General features: G+C 38.3%; 1 protein-coding gene across 1 annotated transcript in view; it reads right to left on the reverse strand.

Annotated features, from left to right (window-relative positions):
• The window catches only part of LOC143893078 (FKBP12-interacting protein of 37 kDa-like), a 28,282-nt gene that overhangs the window by 3,341 nt on the left and 1,893 nt on the right, over positions 1 to 23,048 (reverse strand). Inside the window, exons 4-13 of the mRNA XM_077398031.1 lie at positions 20,098 to 20,165; positions 19,949 to 19,985; positions 17,464 to 17,551; positions 17,213 to 17,277; positions 17,042 to 17,119; positions 16,363 to 16,410; positions 12,898 to 12,951; positions 7,979 to 8,140; positions 3,890 to 3,959; positions 2,901 to 2,956 (exon numbers count right to left, since the gene is read on the reverse strand). Of these exons, the coding sequence (XP_077254146.1) occupies positions 2,901 to 2,956; positions 3,890 to 3,959; positions 7,979 to 8,140; positions 12,898 to 12,951; positions 16,363 to 16,410; positions 17,042 to 17,119; positions 17,213 to 17,277; positions 17,464 to 17,551; positions 19,949 to 19,985; positions 20,098 to 20,165 (726 nt within the window). The remainder of the gene's footprint in view (positions 1 to 2,900; positions 2,957 to 3,889; positions 3,960 to 7,978; positions 8,141 to 12,897; positions 12,952 to 16,362; positions 16,411 to 17,041; positions 17,120 to 17,212; positions 17,278 to 17,463; positions 17,552 to 19,948; positions 19,986 to 20,097; positions 20,166 to 23,048) is intronic.

The following is a 23,048-nucleotide window of genomic DNA, read 5'->3' on the forward strand; positions in this document are numbered from 1 at the left end:
GTCGTCCAAAGGTAGGAGAGAGTTTAGGGTATTTTTGTCTTTTTCCTTTTCTTTGTTTTAGTAGCATTAGGGAGGCTTGTTTAGGTAGGAAACGTCCAATGAAAATCTGTAAATATGCATGCCCGTAAACGGTTTTACATGGCTGATTTATTATGAAATAAGATTGATTTTTTTTTTTTTGGAATTTTATTCCCTATACCTTCATCTTCTTCCTTGGAATTGAAGATTGAAAACAAAACCAGATCTGTGTTTCAATACTTTCTTCCTCAAATAGTTTCTGCTTGACTAGTTTCCAGCAGTAAATTCCCATTGAAACTAGCCCTTCCTGGTTTCCAAGACCTTCTGCCAAGCTTCATCACCACGATCAGCTGCTTGGACCAGGCATGAGAACAAGGCCAACCGACTCGCCATAAGGTGCCTGCTGATTCTCAGTTCAGATCACCAAATATCTAGTCATTCTCTGGAGCTTTTACTGTAGAGTTTCCTGCAGAGTTTCAGCCACGACCAGCCCAGAACATCTGATAGTTACAGCCGCATAAGACCTCAAGTTTGCGCGAAACCCAGCAGCCATAAAACCTGATAACAAGATCACTCCTAGCAACACAGTCGTAAGCACTTAATCACTGGATTCTCACCCAGATTTCTGGGTCGTCTTCACACGAATTCCCCTTACTTGTAGGCGTTCCTACACCTTCCTGCACCACATTTCTTGATTTCCAACAGCCGTCAGCCGCCAACCCGCTCAGCTTTATACGTCCATAAAACCAGCCTCCATCATCACCCGATGCACTCCTTTTCACCACTTTTACCAGCCGATTTAACCCACCTTTTCCCCACAATTAGCGGCCCCAAACCCCTTATTTCAGCCACCAGTGGCAGCAACGATTTCTACGCAAAGCCCCCATGATTTAGCTTCAACTGCAACCCTGTTTTCCCTAGCTGACCATCTTTAGGCTATAGGTGTTTAAAATGGGCTCTACATGTTTATTACGAAAATCTTAAGTGATAGGGGCATTTAAATCATTTTTAACTAATCATTGAAGTCGTTAAAGGGGCAGAAGGGCCCACATTACAATATAAGAGAGTCCTTGTATTTGTGAAAATTGAAGTGGGTTACTCCCATGATGAATTAGGAGGGCCAATGGGTTTGGAGAATCCTAGTTTACTTGCAGTAGGGAGAGTCTATGTAATAATTTTATTTCAATGAGGAGTTGGTAGTTTAAGTATATAATAGGAGTCCTAATTAGACTAGGAGTTGTTTTGACATATTAGTCATGAAAACGGTTGAATATGAATGAAATTATGCTTTCTTAAATTGATTGGGTGTGATATCCAGCATATTGGCCATGAAAATAATTGAATGTGAATTAAATTTGATACTTTCATACTATGATTTGGTGGACACTTTGAATTTATTGCCGACACACGTGTCGTGTCGTGTCCGACACGACACCCGTGTCTGCACGTGTCGACACTCCTTTAGACACTTCTAAGTGTACTGCTAGAAGTGTCAGTAACTTTGTATGTATGTACGTGTATGAGTGTGCCACTATTTCTAGATTTTTAGGGGATTCCATGTCAGATACCTCATATCCTTATCGAAACCAGGCACACAAATCTATATCCACAAAACATGATTATATGTACTTTCTATTTTAGCCATGTCCCCGTTTCTAAATTTTGAGAGTTTGCCGTGTCCGACACTTTGTGTCCGTGTCCACAGATCATAGCTTTCGTAAATTGATTGGTTGTGATATCCTTTCTGAAGTGTGATGCTTCATATTGGATCACTTTCTATCCCTCAACTCTTATCTTTCATTTGCTTTCCACACCCTTCTCCATATCCTCTCCCTTCTAACATCATTTTATCCTTCTTCACTCTTCCCGATTAGGTTTACTGGTTTACGAACCACTCTCCTTTCACCCCTATCTTTTCTCTTCTCTTGATCTTGATTCTCTATTCATTTTCTCTATCTTTATCTTTGTTCTGAATAACCCTTCTTTCCCCTTTTCTCTTGGTCTTTCTTTCTCCATCCTTTCCCCTCTTCCTTTTCTTCTTTGGTTGGATTCACATCAATTCAATATAAAAGCTTGATTCACATCAATTTAACAACCCCTTTAATAAAAGCACATCAATTTGACAAACTCTTTAATTAAAGCATCTACCAGTTGATCCCTGGTCTTCACAAATGGAAAACAAATCTCCTTAGAAAATAGATCCCTGGTCTTCACAAATGGAAAATAGCTCTCCTTAGAAGAAACTATCTCAAAATACGATTGGGCACTAAAATACAACACTGGTGACAAAGAGGAGGTCGTCGAAATCAAGTTCCAATAGTCTTGTGATTTGATTATTCAGCGGAGTGCTTCATATTTGCATCTAGGTAGAGTTTTTTTAAAGAAACTTTTGCTTATTTACACAAATGAGAAGACAAAAAGCCCTTTCTTATACAAAAAAAATCTTGGGCAGTGAATTAATATTAAAGATAAACTTGAATGCAAAGAAAAAAATATATAAAGCACTACCCTACGACTCTTCTTTCGAAAATATAGCAGGTCTACTACTTTTAGATTTTCCAGGCATGGATGATTTACACAAGGATGACTTTTTCATTACACGGGCAATTTTGTAAATATATATTTCCTTGTATGATGGTCAACATCACTTCGTTGTTTCAGTAAACAAATCATGTACCCTCAAAATTCCTTTCCATTTCCTATGAAACTTTATAGTAACCTAGATGCACCAAACCAATATATTTCTACCCATTTGATGTTAGTAAATGCCTTTTTTCTTGGTTTTGATGCATTTATTTAAGAGCATCAATCTATTTATTCATTCTAGGTAAACCAGGTGAACTATACTAGTTGAAAAGAAGTCAAGAGATATGTGAGGTTACCATTTCATTTGATTTTTCCACATCATTTGCCATTTCTTCCATATTTTTACATAATCCTGTAAAGTACAAAAACAAAAAGAACAAAATGAGAAGAACCAAAGAGGTAAATTCAGTAACTATCAAACATAAACGAAGGTGCAAAGACATTTAGTCCAACGTGGAAAAGCATGTGCTTCAGAGTTGAGACACATGCCTTTGAGTACCTCCAACTTGCAGGGCCCCCCTCTAACCGCTCCACAAGTTACTTAACTTCTCTACTTCATTCAATAAATTTAGGGGTTTGGAAGGGGTATAATTAACTTCCTCATTGGGGCAGTAATGAATGAAACCTCTAAACCCTTCGAGCAGGCCTTCTATTTGGTGAGTAACACCGATGAAGTTACCACGAAGGCTATGAAGTTAGATGTAGAGAGCAAATTGTTACTTCTCATCTTTTCCCTTTCGTTAAGAGTGATTGCTTAATTCCTCAAGCTTCTTTTTGTTTCTTCTTTCTTTTGTCAATAATGCTTGTCTTTTACTAAGTTAGAAATAGATTTGACTAGATATCTACATTTCATGAATGTTATATCTTTTTCGGGAAAAGTGAATTTTAGTTATACCTCTTCTAATTAATTAGAAATTTATTGCTTACTTCTCATCTTTTCCCTTTCGCTGAAAGTGATTGCTTAATTCCTCAAGCTTCTTTTTGTTTCTTCTTTCTTTTGTCAATAATGCTTGTCATTTACTGGGCTAGAAATAGAATTGGCTAGATGCCCCCAGATCATGAATGTTATATCTTTATTGGGGTAAGTTTACTTAGAAATCTATTCCATATAGTTAGGAACGTGTTTTTAAAGACTTCTTACGCATGGGTCCTATGCCCTAGCTTTTTTTTCGAAAAATTGGAAACCACATAACTAATGCCAAGTGGGCATTAAGGAAATAGTCCAAGCAACATGAGGTTTACAAATTTATGAAAACAATAAAGATACAAGTGATATAATACTGACCTTCAAATTGAGTTCTGAGTTCTGCATTCTGAGATTTTTGCAAAGCAAGTTTCATCGACAACTCATGGATCTACAAATTCAACAATGTTCGCAGCAAGAAGTAATCAGAAACTGACCACATGAAGCAGTAAATTGTGGTCCTGTAACCTTTTAATTTTAGTATCAGAGGAGAGTGGAAATACTAAAATATTTAACGGGAGCGAAATATAAAAAAATCGAATAACCAAAATGTACATGAGAGTCACATACAAAATCAGTTCTCATAAAGCTCAAAGCCTGTCAATGAACACAAAAATCTTTAGCATTAAAAAACTGCATGCTGGTGTTATCCAATTAAAATCATTTCGCTAGTTGAGAGATATCCACATGATAATGACCATTGGTATCTGGCTAATAGCTCCACCAGCAAGAAGATAATACAACACCCTAACTACCATTATAAGGACCAAGGTTTCTTGTACTCTCTCGTGTCAATCAGTTTGGCACGGAACCAAGCTAGAAATATTGACCACATCACTAGTCAACTAGATCCGCTTATTAACAATCAGCCTACTCTGTACATTCCTTTCTATCTTTCTTTCTTGTTTCTCATTCAATGGGAGTGCCTAAGGAACTTTTAAGATTCCTTTCTCACCCTCTTTTCCATTCATCCAATCTCGTACAGAAGGTCTACAAGATATAATTTACCTTTGCCACTTTTATCCTTTTCCCTAGACTAAACCCGCAGCAATCCCATCTCTATCCCTTTGCAGCATCCAGACTCTTGAGATCGACGGTGATAGGAGTGTGGACCTATTAGCCCAAGGGTTCTCATGGGTTCAACTATTCACCTTTACCTTCTTGTTTTGATGCTAGCAAACCCAAATTGATTAGTCTTTATGGAATAATGTGTTGCTTTGGAGTGTTGTGCCTTAGACAGGGAATGTATATGTTATATCGTCATTACACAACACAACTCAACACATGGCTTGCGGATCAACATGCAAATGAACCAAAGAGCTTGTACACACAGTAAAGACATCATCCTTGGAAGATGTTCAAGTCAAGAGCTCAAGTCAAAGATCCCACAAGCATGCCTAGCAAGTGCAAGTAGAAGCTTGGAGATGAATTAGCATTGGTGACCACCTCATGGACCACTCAACATGTTCAAGAATGGAGGAAGTCACATGACCTAAAGAAAGTCGAAGAGTTCACTCTCAAGTTGGAGGTGTCCAAGAAAGTGCTGAGGAGCCAAGCAATCCAAGAAGACTCAAGGTTTTATACTTTTTAGATTGTATTGGAGTCCTCTTGTTTAAATATATTTGCACTTTCAAAAGGTTTTCAAAATGGTTTTCATAAACAAATTTAACATCTTTAAAAACCATCTACACTCCCCAAAATGTGTTTGAAAACCTTGGACAAAAGCCCAAAGACCATGGCCCAAAGCCCTAGAGTTTCAATACTTAAAACAAGATTTCAAAGCAGGGCTAGTCGACAGGGGTTCCCCGGGCGACCGCAGTAAGGTGACTGGAAAACCAGCACCTACCAAAACTTAGCGGGCCGGTCGACCGGGTCCTCCCGGGTTACCGCAGATATGATTCTGAAAAGTCAGAAACAATCCAGCATGGTTGGGCCTGTCGACCGCCATAGGGTCGGACGACCGCAGATAGGGTTCTGGACAAAAATAAAAAGTACAGATTGCTCTTGCCGGGTGACCGCGATAGGCTCGGTCGACCGCGGCGGTAAGAAATTTGAAAATAAAAAAGAGCACCCGGTAGGGGCGAGCGACCGCGACGGTCTGGAAAACTAGCCGTTGGGGATTGCGCAGATTGACTTTTTCAACCCAGTTTTTTACCATATTGCCCCCAAACGGTCATATTTTCAAATGGGCTATATTTACCCTATCCAAGACTATCTAAAGAACCTTTTGACAAATCATTTCACATCTATTTGAGCCTAAAATTTCATATTCAAGGTTTCTCCTCTTCTATGCTTTGATTTGTGCATTTTTCATTTATCAAGAGGATCTCCATACGGCTTTCACTTGCTTATTTTCTTGGAGAGTTTTTGTGAGCTTCAATCATTGTAAAATCAGCCTATAAAAAAGCATTGACAGTTTTTCTTTATTTGTTGTTCTTCATTGTACTCGAGGGTCTCCAATTCAGCCCGATAAGAAAGGTAAATCTCGTTGTTGTATTGAAGGTCTTCGATTCGGCCCGTTAAGAAAGGCAAATCTTGAAGTTGTAAGAGGGTCTCCGATTCGGCCCGTTAAGAAAGGAGAATCCGGAGCAAAGAGGGTTTGTTCCTTCGGAGGCGGAGAAGGTATTTGTAAAGCTTGGAGATTCGGTGTGAAGAATCTCACTATTAGTGGAGTACCCAAGAAGACAAACTTGGAAGAGTGGCGTAGGTCTTGTTGATAGATCGAACCACTATAAATCTTGGTGTCTCTTCTTCTCTTGCTTTGCCCTCTACACTTGGTGATTGGTAATATCAAAACCTTAACTTCGTTGTCTTGCTTAATTGAACAAGGGTTAGATATAATTGCTTAAATTTGTAAATTGATTTTAATCTTCCATTTAATTAAGACAAAAAATTTTAATTAACCAATTCCCCCCCCCCCCCCTCTCGGGTTGCCCTACTTGTATTTCAGGACCTGACCTCTATCTCCAGGGCTACTGTTGCTTTCTCTGCGACATAGGATGATCTATGGGAAGGAAGTTTTGACAGGAAATTTCAAGAACTAAATTTAGACATAAAACTAGTCATGCGCATTGTTTTAAATTTCGGTTGGGACCGAAATCCGAAATTTCGGTCTAAAGTTTTGACAGACAATTGCAAGAACTCAATTCAACTCAACTAAGCCTTTGTCCCAAACTAGTTGGGGTCGAGCCGGTCAGCTAATGAATCCTTTAGAAAATTTTCATGAAGAAGGTGAAAGGATCTGCCCGGCTCAAATTGACTAAGTATAAACACTACATCCGGGCACCGGTGCAACGCGTCGCTAATAGGGTTACGCCCCAACGAATTTTCTATAGGATTCATTTCATAGAAAATTGCAAGAACTGAATTTAGAAATAAAACTAGTCATGTGCATGGTTTTAAATTTCAGCGGAAATCCGAAATTTTGGTTGGGACTGAAACCGAAATTTCCCGAAATCTTAAATTTCGGGTTTCCCAAATTTCGGTCTTAATTTCGACAATTTCAATTTGAGATTTTATTTTCAAAATTATTTTTCCGAAATTTTGGCCAAAATTACCAAAATAATAAATTAATACTTTTTTTACCGGATTTCGGCCGAAATTTCGGTAAAAGCCAACGCCCTAACCGAAACCGGTAAGGTTTGGATAAAGATAGGCTCAGTTCTGCAAGGGGTCAGAATAGGGTTGAATCAGGACTGGTTGGGTACATTAAAGACACTTCAAGAATCTTGGAAACACATAGTAACATCTAACTCCACGATTTCACTTTTTCCCTCTTCTCTTTCTTCTCTCCCATATTCTTTCATCTTTCTCCGTACGAACCTTATTGTGGCCATCCATCATCAGCTTTTACATATTCAGTGCGGCCCAAGAGCAAGAAAATATCTTGTTGATGGGATATTGTATACGAGTGGTCTCTCTCACTCACTCACTCTGTCTATAAATCCACACACAGACACATCTATATTACTATATATACACGTGTGTAAGATACATAAATGTGCCTTATTTGCTTACTAGAAACACCTACTTTCAGCGCTTTTATGACTAAAGACAATTGTTCACTTATCTCAAATTAGTGCTTTATCTTCCTCATAAGTTTGATTCCATTACCAACTCTTAACAAATTCAGGCAAGTCAAATTTGATAACAGCAGATCAACTTGTGACACAAGCTTTCAAACATTGATTAGAAGTTTAGGTCCCAAACAACCAGTATTACCAACCAATAGTTCTTCAGCTTTGGATGCTCTGAAATTAACTGCAAGTCAATGATGAAAAGTACTCACGTTGAAGACTGAAAACGCCACTTATTTTGTCTTTTGATAGGAGAAAGAATGTAAAGTACTGAAATCTGAAACTAATTAGGCCAAGAGAAAATAAGGCATGAGATACATGCTAAGAACAATACCTTTCCCTCAGAATGCAATTGTCCAACCTCCTCATTTTCTTCTTGCAATGTCCTACATTTGGCCATCAGCATTTTGCCCATCTTGCTTTGTGCAGTAAAATTGACAGCAGCAATGCTGTCTTGCAACTCTTTTATCTTTTTGTCTCTCTCCTCAACCAAATTCTAGAAGACGTCACAAAAGGTAAACATGAAGAATGGAAACAACCACATGTTTGGAAACTATTACCACTACAACCCCATCAAATAGTAAATAATAAACTAAAGCTAGCAAATCCTTAAAAAATGCTAAATCACATTACAGATCACGCAAACAAGATAGTAATACTGCACTTCACATATTTGCTTTGGGATGGGAAGGACACAACTGCCAAGGTTAAGGGCTAGTTCCGTAGAGGGACCATTAGAGGATCGAATGCCAAAATATCACGGCATACTTATGAGAAGACGGTTGAAGGGGATTTCAAAGTGGTTGAAAAAGGGGTTGCTAACAAACTAGATTTTATTTTATTTTTAAAAGGTGGTTTAAAAGGTTGTATGCTACAGCCGAGAAGGCTGGGTCTTGCGGGTCTCGATAGTTTCAGAATACTTGGGCATCAGTATCGTATAATTCTCCATCTCCTTCAGTATGTAGAAATTATCATGCTCTGATACCAATTAAAGTAAAAATCATTCAAATATGATAGCAACTAAAAGAAAAAATCAAATTTGCCATAATGCCAAGTTGCAATGCTATGTGCCATGCATATCCAAATCTTTATAGTTAGCAATCGAAAGAGGTAAGAGCATTAAAGTTTCAAAAATAGGTAGGTACTAGGTAGGGTTGTGCAGGATTTAGTTAGGTAGGGTTGTGTAGGATTTGGTGTTTAGAAAGGAACTTAAAAGAGGAGGGGGAGATTGTCAGGTCCTTGCTTATTGAGTTGTAGTCTGTCTCAGTTTGCTCATTTGAAAATGGTAAGAGTGCTTGGGATCATAATAGGGTACTCACTGTCAAGTTATTTTATGGGGTGCATCAAAACCTCCTAGAGTGGAGGATTATTTGTTGGACAACAGCACGCATTAATAGCAATGGTGTTCTTCAGAAAAAGAAATCTCAACTTGCAGATATGTGCAATCGTTGTAGGGAAGTGGAATTAGTTGGCGAATATCCATTCATTCATTGGGAGGTAGCAGAAATGGTGCGGTCACACCTTCTCAAGTGCTCTGATTTATCTTGGGTGCTTCCAACATTAATACTAGAGTTTTTTTAGGGGTGAGTCATAGACCTTTTGGGACAAAAAATTAAGTGCTTAGAAACATTACCCAATATGTGATTGTAATGGGTCATCAGTCATGCAATGTCAAGTCTTTCTTCCATCAACCGGTACCCAGCCCTCAACCTTCATTTCTTGCCAGAGTGTGGGGCATTCTAGCGCCCCCAAGGATCTGTGCATTTGGATGGACAGCCATCCTCGACAGAATCCTAACAGTAGAGCATTTGAGCAATCGGCACATGTTGATTGTGGATCACTGTGCCCTTTGCGTGAAGTAAGGCGAATCGATGGACCACATGTTTCTTCATTGCAAGCTGGCTAGGGAAGTGTGGAGTAAGATTATGATCAGATTTGGTATGACTTGGGTCTTCCCGTCAAGGCTGATTGACCTTTTGAAGGGCTAGTTCTACGTCCCCTGGCGATCAAAAGGGCGGCCCAGTGCACGAGGCTCCCGCCATTGTGGGGTCTGGGGAGGGCTAGATGTATGCAGCCTTCCCCCTGGCAGTCAAAAGGAAAGATTTTTTGGAATGTGGTCATGTTGGTCACATTGTGGATCCTTTGGAAGGAAAGGAACACTCACATATTTAAGGGCTTTGTTAAGTCTTCGTATTGTGTCTATACTTTGGTGATCACCTTAACCAATGCTTGGGTTTAAGACCCTCCCAAGCTTCAGTTTTTGCATTAGCCTATGATTTGTGGCAGGGATGGAGAGAGATATGCAATGAACAGGTGACGACTCCATCTCCTGGATGGGAACCGCCGGACCCTATGATAAAATTCAACTTGATGAATCTAGCCTTGGCAACACTCAGCCAGCAGGAGTAGGACGAGTATTGAGATATGAGCAGGGAGTGACAAGGTGGACCTTTTTAGGTCCTATCGGTATTGTGGATTCTAATGTAGCAAAGGTGAGATCCTTCCCAGGGCATGAGGATCATATGGAGTACCATCTTGGATAGCCCGATTGTTGATGGAGATTCCCTCGATGTTATTAGGTGGTTGAAAGGGAGTCATACTCCTCCATGGAGATTTGCGCATTGGTTTGATGAGATCCACGAGCGAGTGTAGGGTGCATTCATTTCCGATAGGCATGTAAAGAGATCGGCCAATGACAAGGCCGGTAGGTTAGCCAAAGCCAGTGTTGCAAGGGAAGGTTTGGATATGTTTGATTTTCTCCTTCCTTGAGAGCACACAATTTTGTGCATTCTCCCTCATGTTTTTTATTTTTCTCCTTGTACTAACCATCTCAGTCGCCAGGGTGATTTCCCTCCTTTTTCTATTAATGAAATGCTTCACCATTAAAAAATATGTGGTTGTAAGAGGTCCAATGTTAAAAACTCGGACTTGAACAAGAACACCAAGGTAAAATAGAGTCAACTTGGAAAAGTAAATGATTGATTCAAGCAATTTTTCATCTAATCTGGCGAGACAAAGGATTCTTGATTGGCTTCGTACTCGAACTTGGACAAGCAAGTGGCCAAGATAAACCGAGTCAACTCGGGCTATTTGATGATTGACTAGGGGATAACATTGGAGGGATGTAGCTTAGAGTCACTCGAGTAGATCCAAAGTGATGGCTAGGTGGGTGCCTAAGTTACCTAAAGTTTCAAGCAAAACTTTGATGGTAGTTCCATGAGGAATTACGGACCCAGTGGGCGTTGGTGTTTTTAAGAACCAACATCCAGAACTCATAATGGCATTACAGATTTCATTAATCAAAAGTGTAAGCTCTGCTCAACTGACATAAAATTTTCATAGTGGATTTTGCTGGAGTTCTTAGAATCGAAGGTGACTCGTTAATGACATTTCTTCAAGATCATCATGGAGCTCGAGTCCTTGGAGATCAGCAAACTAAATCAATGTGATTAGAGATCTCTCTAAAGTCTAAAGACATCAATTGAACCTTTAAACTTATCCCTACGAGTGTGAACGAGTTGCTAGGAAGGAGTTGGGAGACCTTTTTATGTATTAGTTGCTCTTTACCTAGCTAATCTTGTATTTTTCTCGTTGTTCGTTGTATATTGTAGGCCGGTCTCAGCCCTCTCTTGGATTTTTTCCATTAATGGATTTCTCATTAATGTTCAGGAAGAAGAAAAACCCAGCAACACCCAAATTGATGTGATGTACGAAAAATCATTTAGAAACTAACGTATTAATCAAGTAGAAATTAGAACGAATTTCAAATTTTCAACAGCATCATATCCAAGAGAATCTTATTCTAAAAGCATCATATCCAAGAGAAAGGTCAATCACTAATTTGGTAGCACCACTAGCATTGAACTATATGAGCCATGTAGAATCACTCCACACACAAAATCTTAGGAAACTCACCCAAAGAAGAAGAAACTCAAATCCGGTATTAAAATGATATTAAAATTCCCAGCAGAAGATGTACATATAACTCTCTTTGCTTCATTTTCCCTTTTGTAATTGTTTGAACTTGTGGTGTATGAGGAACTCAATCCAAGGAGTCCTATAGTAACTTCTTCGGAATGCTAAAAAAAATGACTCGGAATCAACACAAATAGATGTAGCGAAGAAATGGAAATTGGAGTTCTATTTATATGTACATATATCTAATTTTTGGGTGGTCGAATACTTTATGAAATGGGCGGAGTCTCAGAAATTGTAGCCAGAGCAGCAATCCTTTTTTTTGGGAAGGGTAAGGAACTCTAGAATCATTAACAGTGTTTTATGTATTTTGTCCTTGTCCAAGCTGTAAAAGATGGGAGACTGAAGAAAGTTTCTATTTGTCCACACTCTTACCAAGATGTCAACTCCTTTTATGTCAAATGCAGTGATGGGAGACCGAAGAAAATTTCTATTTGTCCGCACTCTTAACTAGATGTCAACTCCTTTTATGTCAAATTGCACGGGGGTTGAAGTGATTAATCCCCAAGTCAAAGGCTTCCTGTCAGCGGGGATCTACCCTGTTAGGTTATATCAGGTTTAATTTTTACGTATATGCTAAATGTAGTGTTTCTAGACTTTGGGCCTCTTTGGATGGCTGACCTTAGTTTGTTCATTTTCCATGGGCCAGTTCTGTTGGGGCTTTGCATGTCTCCCTCGCAAGCTTTTTTCCTTTTGGTTCTTATTAAAATTATCACCCATTCAAAAAGAAAAACTAGTTGGGTCAATCTTCGAGTAACATGTTTTGGAGGGATATGTCAAAGTTTCATGACCATAAGGGGTGGAATGATTCTATTTTGCGGGTCTGCTACTCGTTACTGACTCCATAATTGTCACGCCTAAGGTTTCTTGTCATAGCATACAGTGACCACAAGTCACTTGAGACTTCCTGAGATTTTTGCGGATATTTTGGACAGTGTTGAACTGGTAACTGGTAAGTATGCCCAAATCTTGTACACCTTCAAAGATGAAAGCTCTATGGTGCGTTCTTCCGTAAACTAGATTCAGCCAAGCATTCATGAAATTAAAAATATTTCAAACATTCTTGCAACAAAAACTATCAGTGATTCAAACAAGATTAAAGAAACAAAAGTTTCCTCCAACAGAAAGTTCTCTCATTAGGATAATTAGTTTTCATGAAAATATTACCCCTAGAGTGCAAGTTTTGTTCTGGGAAAATAAAAAAGAATGCATAAAACAAGTCATATGACACCTTCCCAGAAATTAAGCTGTACTTGGGAGTATCAGGTATGCATGCACCTTTAAGCGCGTAAACTCTTCATGTATGGCTGGATCAAGTAATAGCCTTCTTGCCTGTTAATGTTGACCAAAACAACAAATTGAGCCATTTTGCAAACAGGTCATGCAGCTGAAACTGGAACTTTCAAACAAATAGGAATTACTAAAGTAAGGTAATAATGGACTACGGAGCTATAGCAATCTTTAAGCAATGGCAAACCATAATAGAAAAAGATTCAGACATTACAGACGCAATCAGAATTAAAAACAAACAAACAAACAACTCAGCATGAACTCCAAGTAATGAAAAACACAAGTTTTTGCCCGGGTTCCAAAAAAAATGTCAAATCTGAAGTCTGAACTCAATTCTTGTCTTGAGTGCGGCAATTTAAAGTCTGATTTTCTCATCTAGTTTCTAAGAATGTTTTAAAAACCAATCTGAAGCCAGTTAAACCATTACTTTAAATGCCTAAACCGTGATAGAAGATTTCATAAAAGAGTCAAAAAAAATAAAAACAGAGCTAGATTCTTTGCAGCCGTCTTCCTATCCACTATCTTATTCAACCCATTCTCCATCTTTCTGGATAATTTATATCATCACGGTGCTCACTCCTCTTTTCCTTCTTGCTCATCCTCTATCTTTTTGCATCTAAATTGTCTACAAGTTTTGTGCTGTTGGAAACCCTCTTCTAATAGAGGACTTTCGATGTAGAAGAACATCGAGAGAGGGGAGGTAATCGAAGAATGAGTGATCAGATGAATCGAAGAATGAGTGAGTGATCAGATAACATGGTGGTGAAGGACCATCCCAGATGACAAGAAGAATAAAGGAGCTAAGAAGATGGGTCCCATCATTAGTGTTAAAAGAGTTTTATTTATTTTTTTAGAGTGTTATTTGAGTCTTTTTAAGTCAAAAGGGTATTAGAGTCTTTGTACATCAAAATAGTGTACTTTGAGTAATGGCTGTTTTAAATAGGCGCCACACATGTATTACGAGAATTTAAGCATGAGCAAGTCTTTTTTTTTAATGGTAAGTATGAGCAAGTCTTTAAGTGCTTAGAACGGGGTGGGCGTTTTTTTGTTTTTTTTTTGAGATGGAAAACGGGGTTAGTTTAGTCCTTGGGATTTTTTATTTGTTTGATATAAATACTTTACGTTGGGTTTGGGAGGAAAAAGACTACATTCATTTGCTATTTGATATTGAGAGCTTCTTGGATAAAAGGTTCCATCTTCATCTTCTTCTTTGGAGAGATGCTAAAGAAACTCATGGTGTAAAGCCTTGAGATAAGTAGAATATTTCTTATTATTTGTCATTTATTGTTTTGATTATTCTTCTCTCTTCTTTTTTTGTTTCCCCCATAAATCACCTTCTTGGGAACCCCCAAAACTCCATTAATCTCACCTAAACAACTCTTGCATTATTTTGTTCACCTATCTTCTACCCAAAACCCCTAAATATCATCATTCAAATCCATCCTATCATGCCTCTCTCGTTTTACCCCAACACCCATTTCACCTTCCCAGCATCATTCGACAGCTTCTTGGCATATGTCTGCACCACTCTAGATCCATTTATTCTTGCATAACATGCAACACATCAGATTATTATGGCTTCAAAAATAAATAAAAAAGTAAAATTGGAAAAAAAAACGAGCAATTGTTTCATAATGGTTTTAACTAGACTCCTACCTAAACAAATTATGTTCCATTGCGACTTTAAACCAAAGAGCAGAAGACTAAGGCAACCTTACAAGCTGGCTTGCAACCTCACTTACAGTTAAGACACTATTATAAAATACTAAATTAAAAACTAATGTAATTAAAACTAAATATTTATCTATTTATCTTTTTTGTTAGATTATATAATGTTTCATGACTGTGTTCTTTATTATTACTAACTATGTTTTTTAATAGGTAATATTATGGTTATGTTACGCATGCCTGATTAGATGAATTCAAGACTGCTCATTAGCTTTTATTAGCTTTTCTATTATATTGATGGATTAAACTTTGAAATGAGCAATGACAATTATTTCGCTAATATAGTATTAGAAATATATCTCAATACCCTATGCAACGAAAGCAAGTCAGACCCTAGCAGTACCCTATCCTAAGACTGAGATTTCGGGGTATCCGTTTACCATCCTTTTTGTATCAGATACATATATTTGTATCCAGGTAACATAACTGATGCAATTCAAAGCTATCTGGATACAAATAACTAGAACTTGGGTAAAAAAAAATACCAAAGAAGAAAGGGACTGAGGGAGATAAAGAGAATCACAATGTTAAAGATGAAACAACTTTTAAAATTACGCCAAAGTTGAATGGAAGAACGGATGGAAATCCACTCAATATTCCTTACTAAGAATCACAATGTTAAAGATGAAACGACTTCTTAACATTACCCAAAAGTTGAATGGAAGATCGGATGGATGTCTCCTCTATATTCCTTCAAAGAACAAGCTTCAAAGCTTACAAGTATAAAATGTCATCTAAATCAATGGTAGCCTTACATGAACCAGCCCCCTTAGCTTACATAGGCAAGCATAAAAGATTTGGGATAAGTTAACAAACGTAGAAAGAGATGAAAAATAAAGGGGTGCAACCTAGGAACAACCTCCAATGCATGGAGAATTAAAATATTATATGCATTCAATCTCGAAATATTCTAGAATGCATCGATAAAAGTAAAACATGTTACAATGTAGTCAACCTTTGGAAAAATGCAAATCTCATAAATATCCATTAGGGCTCCCAATGTGTGGTCAAAGTGTATCAAGCATCATTCTCTTATTCACCAAAAATACCCTTCTTTATGTTAATTTTCCTTCTTGCCCTTTCTTTTGTCATGTACCATTATGTCCCTCTTTAGCATGGTAAACAGCAAAAAAGTCCTCCATGTTAAGTTGTGAACCTTCTTTGTTGACTTCTATGTTAAAGACTGCATCAATAGCACAGAGCACAACTGGCTACAGCCATGGCTACTGAGAAAGGCTAGTTTTTTTTACTGAAAAATTGAAGTCTCAAGCTCTGTGGGAACCATATGTTGTGATGGTTTGCCAACAAAACCTTTTTTTCTGAATGGTAAACCAACAAAACCATTTAATTACTTAAACCAATTGTTCATATGGATTTTGAGAAGGGCTCGTTCAGATCAAAACAGTTATACCAGCCAGTACCGTCCGGCTTCTAGAAAATTGGTTCCCGGACTATGAGCTGGAGGATCTATAGCAGTTTAAGAACTCAGCTCATAAATAGCAAAATAATGTAGTAAAACAATAAACGAGCAGTTCAATAAGTGAGAAAACGTTAGTCAATGCAATCAATCAAGAATGTAATACTTAAAAAATCTTTACACAACCAATCCAAGGCTATTGGCACAAAAGAAAAAGTGAAATCAGACCAAAAAGCTAGTCACTTAAGGTTCAATGAGCACCATAAATATTTTTTGCACACATAGCGTACAAAACTGAAGTCAAGTACCTGCATTGATGGTGGTTTCAGTTGCACCTTTAGATCCCGAACTGCAGACTAAAAATTCACCAGGCAAACCCTAGGGTTAGACAGAGACTAGAAAATCGTAATGTTAGATAATGAGTCATTCAGTTTCTCAAAAAAAAGAAGATAATGAGTCATTGAGAGGGCCAAAGAGATCAAAAGATTTCTTCAACTAGACAAGCAAATCTAAATAAAGATTATAAAATATTAAATTACGCATCCACGCAAAGTTTGAATGCCACTTGCAAACTTCAGAAATGTGTAGAGAGTAGAATTACAGTTAGAACTAGAAGTATCAAATGGTAGAGAAGGATAATGTCCACTCCAAAATTAAAATTAATTTAGCCCTTTCAAAAGATCAGCTTAAAAAGATATGCAAAATAAAGTAGATACAAACCAACGTTCTTGAGAGTTTCGACTTGGACATGTACAACTCGATGCAGATAAGTTCAATGATTAACTCTGCTGAGTCAAATAAGTTTTTCGCTAAGCATGCAGAGTTTTTCATTGACTTCATTGAGTTTTTGGAGTTTACGACTGACTGACTAAGGCCACAAAAGGCCAAATCTGAGTGAGTGATTCACCAGGGAAGTTTTTAAACATTGATATAAGCACAGAAAATAACTTTGATAAGATGAAACACACAAGAACCTAGTAGTGTTACCTTCAATTCTGCAATCTCCTGATCTCTTTTTGCAAATGTAACAATGAATGCGGCTTCTTTCTTCCTTGCTTTATCAAGCTGGAGATAAACAATCAACATGAATACATCAATCCTGCAAATAGAAGATATCTTTACTGCCTACCCAGATTGAAAATCTAACAAGCAACAAACCTGTTCCCTCAGTGATTCCTCAGACGATTTGAGATTTTGAAGGTACTGTACAGCTAGCCCAGGTTCTTTATTGACAGGAACACTCAATCAATAATTTTGATAAGATGACAATAATTTTGATAAGATGATAAAAGAGTTTTAAGAAGGCAGAACATCAGAAGATAATAAACTTTACGGATCATCATAACAAAATAAAACATCTTAAGCCAAACAAAGAGAATAAGTTCATGCAATCAAAGAGAACTGTTGACCTGGAGTTGTGCCAAAAGGTATGGCTGATTCATTCTGAAATGCAGAACGCCACTTTTGAACCTCTGATTTTGCTGCTTCAAGCTCCGTCTGAAATAAATGGCAGATTATCACTCAAAATTCTGCTTCCCAATCAAAGGCGTGAGACAAAAGGGACATCGATCATGTGAAAAATATAATCTGTTCACATACAAATTCATTGAATATGCCATAATGGACAAGGAGAGTGATTAGAGGGAATTAAAAATGCAGTTACAATCACGATAGAGAAAACTGTCAAGCATGTCACGTGTATTTTCAAATAGGTGGCATGTGAACTCTCCACATGGAAACATGGAGGATAGTGCCCATGCTTCTGATGATATCATGAAGAAGAACTGTGATGTATTTCCTTTGAGTCATTGTCACTTCTTGGTGTGGTTGATCTCTACATCTAGGAATTAGCGCAACTCTCCAGGGTCTTTCTCATATTGAAGTCTAATTCAAGCTCTCATGCACCCTTTTATTTATTCGACATCACTCTCGACGACAACAATATCATCAGCATACACTAAGATGAGTGCCATATCTGACAAGGTGTGTCTAATGAATAAGGAATTATCTTATTCGTTTCATGCTGACTGTTAGTTCTCACATGGTACATGGCATTCAAGAGATGAAGAAGAAGTGAGGTAGAAGAAGAGAGTCCCTCTTGGGGAGCTCTCATGTAATATGAAATACGTGTGTGTGTGCGCGCGCGCGCGTGCAAGGGTTACATGTACAATGTCCAAAATACCCTTCTAACACTCCCCCATCAAGCTAAAGTGTATATATAATACAACCCCAGCTTGTTACAAATATCTCTCAATTTAGACTTAGCCAACGGTTTAGTAAACACATCGGCCAACTGATCTCCTGATCAAGTGAAGGTGGTCCTAATCTCTCTCCACTCTGAAGTTTCTCATAAATGAAGCAGCGCATAACTTCAATATGCTTCGTCCTCTCATAAAACATTGGATTAGAAGTGATAAAAAGCACCGCCCTATTGTCACAATGCAGAGATGCTGGAGATGAAGAGGGAATACAAATCATAGTTTTAAATTTCGGCCTACACACCGGTCCGAACCAACACCGAAAGTACCAATTTCGGTGTCGGTCCAGATTTCGGCAGAAATTTCGGAATTTCAAATATCGGTGTGTTGGCCGAAATTTTTGAAATTTCGGCATTATTGCAACAACTCTTAGTAAATATCACAAATACGGGTCATATTGTTGACAACAGAATAAAGGGTTTCAGCCCGCTGCCAGATGTCCTTAGAGGACTTGAGATACATCATCGAACCAGCCACTTTTGGCTCCATGCTATTCCATAGAAGAGGATCGTGCTCTTGTCTCCGCTTGGCAAGACTTATCATCAGTGGATGGAGGATCGTGCTCAATAAATTCAACCTTCCCACAGGCAACAAGGAAGGTTTCAACAGCCAAACACTAGGGCGGATAGTTCGACCCATCTAGTTTAATAGAAGTCACCTGGATATTTGGGACATCCATAGGAGACAGAACCGTGGAGAGAGCAATAAACACAAACTGCTCAATCAATCACCAACACAACAAACAAGACCACAGCACCGCCGACCACAACATACAGCTGATGAGAAGAAACACAAACTGAAAGAGGCAAACCACAAAGTCATAGGTTGCATAGTATACATCGGCACACACACAAAAGTCAATGGAGAGTCATGAACTGATAGAGATCACTCACGCATTGCGGGTGCAAGACGAAGCAGAATGGAACCTAAAAGACTGCAAGGGAGAGTGGGTGGCAACAAAAACCCAAAGAGGGTGGGGCACGGTAAGCAAACAAGAGAGAGAGGGGGGGGCGGGTGTCGCGGCAATCAGAAACCCAAAAAAGGGTTTCGGTTGGGGAGGGGGGTGCGACTGCACAAAAAAAGAGGGGGTTCGCAGCAATCAGAAACCCCAAATGGGTTTAAGTTCTTGTGTGTGTGTGGGTGTGTGTGTGTGTGGGGGGGGGGGGGGGGGGGGGCCAACGGCTCCAAGGAAAAACCCAAAAAAGGATCTTCAGTTTTTTTTTTTTTGGGTTGCTTCACTGCTACGGCAGTACCTAGGGCCCTATAAATCAGAACCTAGGGCTCTGATACCATGTTCGATGTATTCTAAGTCCCTTGGGAGAAAGAGAAAGATGAGAAGTGGGAGAAGAATCTTCTCCCTCTCACCTAATGTATTATAATATTATATGTATGTCATTAGGGTTATATGAAAGGACAAGATCAAGAATACCCTTAGTTGGGTATGTAAATTACACCGCTCTTCTAACAACTACATTTGAAGCCAACTTCTTTATTTAGGACACATCATATTTACAACCAACAATAATGTTTACCAAACATGCAATCCAAATACGGTGTGGTTCATCCATGTGATCAAAATAAGTAAACCAAGTAAAGATAGAAAGAGATTATATCCCTAATTTAAGTAATTAGATACCTGGCATGTGGCAAGGGTATCCTTAAAGTTTTGAAGGCTGAAACAATAAAGTCACAAATAAAATGTAAGGCGCACATTAGATACAAGTAATAGGGTTTTTCCAAAATAGTTTCCCATAAGAACTTAAAAGAATCTGAAATTACTTATACCTCTCACGAAGAGACAAAATCATTCCAGTGGCAACACCAGGTACACTTTCTTCCACCTTTTGATTTCCCTTCATTATGATGAATAGAATTAGCCTCCAAAATGCATTAACTCCCCCAACTAATTATCATTTAACAATGTATCTTTTTCTTAAGGAAAATAATCAACATTTGTTGGCTTGATTAGCCAAATGACTGCATGACATCATTTCAATGGAAGTTAATAACATCTATCTATGTGATCTATTGAAACAGAAAAATAAAATAAAATGACGTAATATGTTTAGAATAATCCTCAAGCAAACAAATTTATTAGAAATCTATGAACGGCCTCACACCAATGGATGAAGGTATTACTTCAGACTTTTCAAATCCAAAGCAAATGGAATGTTACTACAAATTTCGTTTGTTGTTACCTCTAAAAGAAACCTGTGGTTATGTTTAAAGCTCAACAGCGAATATTATTCAACTATGGAACATGTGTTTCCACCATATTCAATAAAAAGAGTTGTATCTGATGTTCTGCCACTGGCCCTCTCATTTTCTTCTTGGTTAATAAATTTATTTGTTATTTGACATGGAACATTTTGATGATCCATATAAGAATAAAAAAGATCATTTCCCTCTCTTCTCCATACATTCACTAATTTATGCAAAAGATGGTCATCAATACCATGGCTTTAAAATTCCACTGGCATGTGTTGACTTCTGCGGAGATCGAAGTCCAAAGTTCGATTCCTTGTGCATCAACATAACAAAAAAATCTCATACATCTAGAAATATTAATGACACCCTATTAATAAGATCAGTAAATTGAAAAGTGAAAGAAATGGCACAATCATCAATTTTCAAAATACACGAAATATCTTTGTTTATAATGAACCTTACTACGCGCATGTCACTAGGTGTTTGATCTTGTTAAACCATTATGGATGGTTGTCTTACTTATGTGGCGGGTTTTAGGTGTGTATTTGTGCTTATTCTAACATTACCTAAGTTTCATCTTAAATTTCAATTGCTTACATGTACTTCCATAAACTTTCATGATTTTTAAAAGATTTCCATGGACTTCCATAAACTTCCACGAATTATGTAGGGACTGAATTCCATACCGAAGCCGATATTTGTGACCTTGATCAAAACATCTCAAGACAAACAGTGAAAAATGTAAACCACCAAGCTTAAAGCACAGCCAATATCATCACTCTCTCCCCAGAATCTTATATCCTACCTCACTAATCCCTTCGCCACAATTATACCAAGAACACTTTGTTCAAAGTTAGGGCGGTTTCAACTTTTCATATCCTGTTCCATATAACACCATGGATCAGATAAATATTCTTACCAATTCCCACTAACCGAAGTAAAAAATAAAAATTATAGTCGTTAATTCCACATAATCTCAATATTACTAGATTGGAACGATATTATCTTCATAGACTGAATTAAAATGATAAACACAAACATTTTTACTATTGTTTTGTGTGAAACACTGTGGGGACCCAGGTAGGCAACCCAAGAAGTTCACTAACCTGTTTTCGATTGCGACTGAACGGGACTGCACTGTTAAAGATTCCTTCCTTAGAGAGAATCTTAGGGTGAGCTTGATGGTTCATTTCCGCGGGAATTTCTTTGACTGAGAGATTGAGAAGGTGTCCAGTTTTATAGAAATGTTGGAATTATCTATATTAAGGGAAACAGTGCTGATAGAAGAGTTTGAATCCGGGCCGATAGAGAATTTACTTTTCATTCTTTCTACCAGCACCTCATGCCGGTCTTGTCTTTTTCACCTGCAATCAAGGATTGGAAAAGCCCTGCGCCTCACAGAGTATTTGTGTTTGCCTGGACAGCTTGCTTAAACAAGATCATGAAAGTAGATCATCTTTGTGAACGTAGAATGTTGATTGTTGGTCACTGCTCCTTGTGTCTTCAGGCAGGCGAGTCCATATAATTTCATTCACTGTAAGATTGCCAGAGAGATCTGATCATTTGTTGCGTATCTAGTCGGAGTTTCCTGGGTTTTCGCAAATCACATTGATGATCTCTTTGTGGAGTGGTCCTTTGCCCCCTGGAATAGAAGGGGTGAAGGGTTGTATTTTGATCTATGGCTCTCCTAGCCTTTCTCTGGGCCATATGGAAGGAAAGGAATGGTCGATCTTCAAAGGTGAGGCTAGAAGTAGCTACGCTATTCAGCAGTAGATTTTCTCCTGGATTGTGCAGTGGTATAGTGTCCTGGATTTTAGGGGAGTTTTTTAGTCTTCTTTGAGAATATCTTGGGATGAGGTTCGTTTGAGTAAGATTATCATAGACAAGCATTGTCCCGAGTCCTCCCAAATCTGTGAAATTGAATTTTGACGGTTCTAGCTTTGGGAACCCTGGGCTGGCTGGCGTGAGAGGCCTCCTCCGTCATCTATTCTGATCCGCAGGGTCAGATGGATGTGACTAGTGCAAAAGTTCAGGCCATGCTGATTGGGATTACCTTGGTTGAATCTAGGGACACAGACGCTTTAATTGTATGAGAGGATTTGCCTAATGTGATTCGTTGGATGAATTAGAGGGTGGCCTATCTCTGGAGGCTTGTTGATGCAGTTGAAAAGATCCTTGATCAGGGTGAGGGTCATCCCATTATTTTCCAGTATATCTGGCGCTCCACCAACAGCGAAGCGGGTCGTCTTACTCTCTCTGAAGTTGTCAGATATGATCTAGAAGTTTTTTTTGTCCCTGCCTTCTTGACTCCTTTTGGCTATATTTTGCTTTTCATTTTTGTATGACTCATCTCTGACCATCTCAGTCCTCTGGCACTGCCCATTTCTTTCTATTAATAATAGTGTTTCCATTCAAAAGTTATAAATAGAATTTGAACAAATTTGTATGACTCATCTCTGGCCATCTCAGTCCTATGGCACTGCCCATTTCTTTCTATTAATAATAGTGTTGCCATTCAAAAAAATATA

This window comes from Tasmannia lanceolata, unplaced genomic scaffold (assembly GCF_043159265.1).
Source record: "Tasmannia lanceolata isolate RefF3 unplaced genomic scaffold, GAP_Taslan_0.1 ptg000015l, whole genome shotgun sequence".
NCBI classification, from domain to species: Eukaryota; Viridiplantae; Streptophyta; class Magnoliopsida; order Canellales; family Winteraceae; genus Tasmannia; species Tasmannia lanceolata.